The 6,000-nt window shown below is 43.5% G+C and overlaps 1 protein-coding gene across 1 annotated transcript; it reads right to left on the bottom strand.

Annotated features, from left to right (window-relative positions):
• Positions 1-3,041: 3,041 nt before the first annotated feature.
• snu13b (SNU13 homolog, small nuclear ribonucleoprotein b (U4/U6.U5)) lies at positions 3,042-5,454 on the bottom strand. The gene is made up of 3 exons (XM_078240548.1): positions 5,262-5,454; positions 4,103-4,223; positions 3,042-3,467 (listed from the first exon to the last, which is right to left on the bottom strand). Exons 1-3 carry the CDS (start codon positions 5,262-5,264, stop codon positions 3,205-3,207), a joined length of 387 nt encoding a protein of 128 aa, XP_078096674.1. The 5' UTR covers positions 5,265-5,454; the 3' UTR covers positions 3,042-3,204.
• Between the last annotated feature and the right edge of the window lie 546 nt (positions 5,455-6,000).

The following is a 6,000-nucleotide window of genomic DNA, read 5'->3' on the forward strand; positions in this document are numbered from 1 at the left end:
ACAAATCCTGGAAGTGTTGACAAATTATTCAGGATTTTAACACTTGATCAGATTTAACCTTCCAAATAAATTTGTGCTTTAAAAGCTTCATGTTATTGCATTGAACAGTGCTGTGCTTAAAGATTATAATCCCAAATTATGCAATAAATATATTGTAGCTGTAACTTGTATAACCCTATGGGTTTTTAAAGATCTGTTCAAATGTGCAGAATGCTTTTGTATTTCAGTATGTAACTAAAACTGTTAAATCATTTCATGCAAATATTGATGCATAATAAAATTTTGTATTAAAATATTTTCATTGCTAATGCAATCAGATGTTTGAAACTGCAGCATGCTCTACCACAATCTACAAGGCACAAGTCAGGAGTGTGATGGAATATTCTACTTGTCTGCGTGGTTGCAGCTCCAACACAAGTTCAATGCCATCCAGGACAAAGCAGCCTGCTTGTTGGCACCTCCCACCAGTGATGCAGTGTGTACCTTTTTACAAGGGGTAAATTCTCCAAGACTCCTGTCACATAAAAAGAAAAATTCTTCCCCCTCCAAGTCACACACCTTGGAAATGTATCACCATTCAGTGTCACTTGGCATACCCTTCTGTGCTCCCTGAAAGATTATCAATCCCTAAGCACCTTATTTAAAATCTTCCTGCTAACCTAATTTCCTCTTAGGTTGTAGGCTTCTGATTATAGCCTCTTGTGCCTTCTACTGCCTGGATTATAGTCTGGAATTCGCTCCATTACTTTCCCCATCTGCTTCATCATTTAAAATCCTCAAATTTATGGTACAGGCCATTTGACCCATCATGTGCACACCTGCCAAACAATCCACCTAATCCTGCTGTCCAGCTTTTGACCCACATCCCGTAACATGTGGAAATTCCAATGTATATCCAAGTATTTTGTTTTAAATTAATTTCTGCCACTACCATCCCCTCAATTTGAATGAAAATAATTCGACTCCCCTAATCTTGCTGTTAATTATTTTAAATCTATGCTGTGTGGGTATTGAAGGGAAATTCCACACAATTAAATCTATTCTCCATTGTTCCAAAAACTACACCCTATCCAAACTTTCCATGTGACCATGTTTTGATTCTGGTATCAACTCCTTTCTACCTTCTACTTAAAACCCAGTTTTGTTACCCTCCAAGGCTATGTCCTTTAGATTCTAAACAGGAATAGATTTCTATATAAATGAAGTGTATTGCATCTCTACCACCTAACTTTTATCCAGTTATGCCAACTTGGCAGGACATTGAAGTGGCTGATTGCACACTTATTTGTTCATGGGATAGGGGCATCACTGGCTGGGTTGGTATTCATTATTGCTGTGGATCTGGAGTCACATGTAGGCCAGACAAGGTATGGACAACAGATTTTCTTCCCTAAACTAGATGGGTTTTTAATGATAATTGACAATGGTTTCATGGTCATTAAACTTGATTCTAGATGTTTATTGAATTTCCCAAAGGTAGGGGAGTCTAAACCTGAAGGGGAGAGATACAAAAGTGTCCAGAGGGGCAATCTTTTCATAGAGGGTGGTGTGTCTAGAACAAGCTGCCATAGTAGTAGAGGTGGGTACAATTGTCTTTTAAAAAGCATTTAGACAGTTACATGGGTATAGGGGATATGGGCCAAATGCAGGCAATTGGGATTAGCTTAGGGGTTTAAAAATAAGGATGGCATGGACAAGCTGAGCCAAAGGGCCTGTTTCCATGCTGTAAACCTCCATGACTGGCTCAATTTCACCATCTGCTATGGTGGGATTTGAACCTTGATCCCCAGAGCATTACCCAGAATCTTTAGATTACTAGTCCAGTGACAAAACCACTAGGCCACAGCCTCCTGCTCAAAAACATTTTGAATTGCTTTGTGAAGAAGCCAAACACCACTTCTTCTGGTCCTATTCTTAGACTCTATGATCCTTTGCACTGCTGTCATCATACATGATCATAGCTGATCCTCCCAACCCCCACCCCATAATCCTTCAACTTCCAGACACAAAGGCTGTCACTTGGCCTTAAATATATTCAAAAATGAAGCTTTCACAATCTTCAGTGAAAAAAATTCCACCTCATCTTGGTCCTAATGATTGATTCTCTACCCAGAGATTGTGCTTTTATGGTCTATATTCCTCAATCAGCAGAAGCAACCTGCCTACCCTGTCGAGCCCCTTCAGAATCTAGCATGTTTCAACAAGATCACTTCCACATTCTTAACACCAGAGCATAGGTTCAGTTTACTCTCAAGTATCAATCAAGTGAACCCTCACTGTTGGACAAGTGAAAAATCCCTTACCGATAGCATCCTTAAATTGTATTACAATGTCTAGTTTGTGGTAGGTAAGCAAGTACACATTGGTGCCTTTTCTAGACTCAATGCACTTGGTGCTATTAGTAAAGCAACAACTATCTTCACATTTCCCATTCTGATCACATTTAGTGCATGGCAGCATAGTGATTACATTGCTGGACCAAACTGAATGACAGCACAGGCTCAAAAGCCTACTGCTTCTACAGTTCTATGACTAATACTCTGGACTCAAACCCCATCATAGGAATGTAAATTCAGTTAAATAATTTATGAAAAAGGTTTAAATCAGTATTGATGACCATAAAACTAAAAGACTCAAATCCACTAATGTATTTTAGAAAGGGGGAATCTGTCACCTTATCCAGCCTGGTCTACACTGCCCTCTGAAATGACCCATTAAGGCTTATTAATGGTGGTTCACCTTAATAAATAAATTCTGGCTTTGGCAGCAGTAGCCACATTCCCCAATTGACTGAATCATTAGGTTGCATCTAAACCCAGTACCAATCACAGCCTTTGCCTGTATTTTAAACTGAAGTTTGTGCTAAATAGGCCAAAGGCTTACATTGAGGGGAGGATGAAGATTTACCCTTTTGGATCAGAGATTGCTGACCTCTGGTAATCTGTACCAACATCTGAAATCAGTAAAGCTGAGTACTTTGTTATTCAGTGCCAGCCCAGCATTTAAAAGGCAAGTTTCAAGGGTATAAATCTTAGGCAGTATTCAGGAGAACAACTTTTTATTCAAGAAATTAAAGTACATTACAAATGCGCCCTCTGAACAATGACCATGTTCAAAAACAGTTTAGAAAAAAAGAAGGTACATGACTGATGGATGGAAGCCATTTCCTGTTCAGCCATTGAATATTCCACCAACTGTCACAATTCAAACCAGTAAACGCTCAACTGCTTGTTGAACAGACTGAATCTGTGGCTTCAGCTGAGAGCCTTCCTTTATGGTAACGGAGGATGCAATGACTGGTCGACACACCCCACACGCACGGCCCAGTGCCTGTTTAGACCTTACAAAAACGTACGGCACATTTTTGTCTTCACAGAGAAGAGGTAAATGAAGGATAATTTCCAATGGTTCAGCATCTGCAGCCATCACTATGAACTCAGCAATTCCTCTGTTCAAGGTCTTGGTGGCTGCAAAAAAACAAAACAGGTCCATTAATTCTGACCTTGGCTTTTAGAGAGACAAGGAGAAAGATAAAGGGAACATTCTACCCCATCCACTGCAGGGGAAAGAATGATCCCTACACTATCACCTTTCAACCCACAAAGGTAAAAGAGTACTGCCCCATACACCCTTTCATTCCCTGAAGGGATAGAGTGTTGCCCCACACTGTTGTCAATTGATTGTAATCTTTACATTCTGTATAGAAACATTAGTTTGAATTTATTTGTACCATACCTAATGTCAGACCTATAGCCAACCCCATGTCCTTCTCTACACTGTGTCCCACTGCAGATTGGAGCAAACCTGTATCAATCCCTAAAAATGTTGAGCCTCCCAGATCCTGATCAATCTAAAGCAATAAGATCAAGGTGAGCTCAGCAACAATTTGCAAGGTCTTGCTGTGCACAAACTGACCCCCATATCACAAGGAATTGGTTGGTTGCACAGTATTTTGGGACAGATCTAATAATACAAAGCCATTCTTAAAATAAGAGCTGGTGGAATCAATTTAAAAATAAACATTTACCTGGAGATTACAAGTGACCTGACTGCTCCAATTTAAATATCCAAAACTGTACCCAGGAAGTCTAATATAAAATACCTTCATTAGCTCCCTTTCGGAGTTGCTTATAGTTCCCCGCTTGCTGCACAAGATCCAGTATTGTCTTTGTTAGCTGGGCATCCGCAAGAGGATAGGCTTTTGGGTTAACGTCTTGATCCGTCTATAATAAAAAACACAATATATAATTGCACCCATTAGATGGGAGCCTAATATTTAAACTTAGAGCCCTGGACAAAAAGCAGATGGAGAAACTATAAAGCAAGTTATATGCATCACTCCTCGTGAAAAAAAAGTGTCACCTGAGCTTTTTAGAATCAATTGCTTTAATTCAGTGCTTTCAGGTAGGAGATATTTAAGAGCTTATTTGGAGATGTAGCCTGTAGGGCTTCAGGCAAAGAGTTGGAATGTGGGATTAGGTTGGATAGCTCTTTGGGTGAGTACAGACAGGGGCAGGCAGGACGGTCTCCATGTGAATGTTCTATAACACTCAGTCTCAGGTAATAAATTCTCTGCAGGTGTGGGGCTGCAAACGTGGAGTTGACCAGGGTGAGGGGACCAATTGGGGGGGGTGAGGGGACCAATTGGGGGGGGTGAGGGGACCAATTGGGGGGGGGGGGGGGGGGGCGGGGGACTGACTGGCCCATGTTGAGGAGTCCGGCTGAGCTGCCCAGGGGGAAGTTAACAACCTCCAAGGTTTATTAGTGTCACAAGCTGGCTTACATTAACACTGCAATGAGGTTACTGTAGAAATCCCCAGGTCCACACTCTGTTTGGGTACACATGGAGAATTCAGCATGGCCAATGCACCTAACCCGCACGTCTTTCGGATTGAGGAAAGCGGAGCACCCGGAGGAAACCCACGCAGACACGGGGAGAAGGTGCAGCCTCCACACAGACAGTGACCCGATCCGGGAATCGAACCCGGGTCCCTGGCGCTGTGAAGCAGCAGCAGCAGCGCTAACCACAGGGCCACCATGCCGCCGCCGCCTCTCCCCGGGGTTATGAACAGGGGGGAATCGGCAGCAGGAGCGGGCACCTCGGGGTCTGTATCCGAATCTGAGGGGCCCGAGCGCTGGACCGTTAAAAGCCGGGGGGACGCAGCCCCGAGGGAGCCGGAGGCCTCGGCGGGGAAACACGGGCCGGAGCCTGCGGCCTCAAACACGCGGGATCCCCGACCGGCTCCCCGGGCCTCACTCACCATCTCCTTCCCGATATAATCCCCGAGCCGGTAACTGGTTTGCCGCTGGATTTCCCCGCTGTCCCCTCGGCCGCCGCTTCACTGAGGACCCGGAGCCGGCCTGACTTCACCGAGTAACCGGCACTAAAGAGACAGCCTGCACAAGAGAACACTCACTCACATCCCGGAGCGGGCGCTAGCTCGCAGCGCCCTCTCCGCTCGGATGTATCAACTACACATGAAGGTCACTTGGCCTCATCTACAATTATTCCACCCAGAATGACTGCAGTCTCTGCAATCCAATTTTGATTTGATTTGATTTATTATTGTCACATGTATTAGTACACAGTATTATTTCTTGCACGCTATACAGACCATTCATAGAGAAGGATGGGAGAGGGTGCAGAATATACTGTTACTGTCATAGCTGGGGTGTAGAATGGACCTGCAGAGTTTCACTGGCTGTCTTGTCTGGAGACAATACACATCTTTTTAGCCTGTCTTGATGCTCTCTCCACTCCCATTGTTTTGTTTCTTAAAGACTGGATTAGTTGTAAGTATTCGCATTCCAACCATTATTCATGTAAATTGAGTCTGTGTCTTATAAGTTCTGTTTGTGAACAGAATTCCCACTCACCTGAAGAAGGGGCTCAGAGCCTCGAAAGCTTGTGTGGCTTTTGCTACCAAATAAACCTGTTGGACTTTAACCTGGTGTTGTTAAACTTCTTACTGTGTTTTCCCCAGTCCAACGCCGGCATCT

This window comes from Mustelus asterias, chromosome 23 (genome assembly GCF_964213995.1).
Source record: "Mustelus asterias chromosome 23, sMusAst1.hap1.1, whole genome shotgun sequence".
NCBI lineage: Eukaryota > Metazoa > Chordata > Chondrichthyes > Carcharhiniformes > Triakidae > Mustelus > Mustelus asterias.

What these genes read in the sequence shown, in the direction of transcription:
- snu13b (XM_078240548.1), bottom strand. An exon ending in CCGAAAGGGAGCTAATGAAG is followed by an intron (nt 3,468 to 4,102) that starts GTATTTTATATT and finishes GTTTTTTTGCAG; the next exon opens with CCACCAAGACCTTGAACAGA.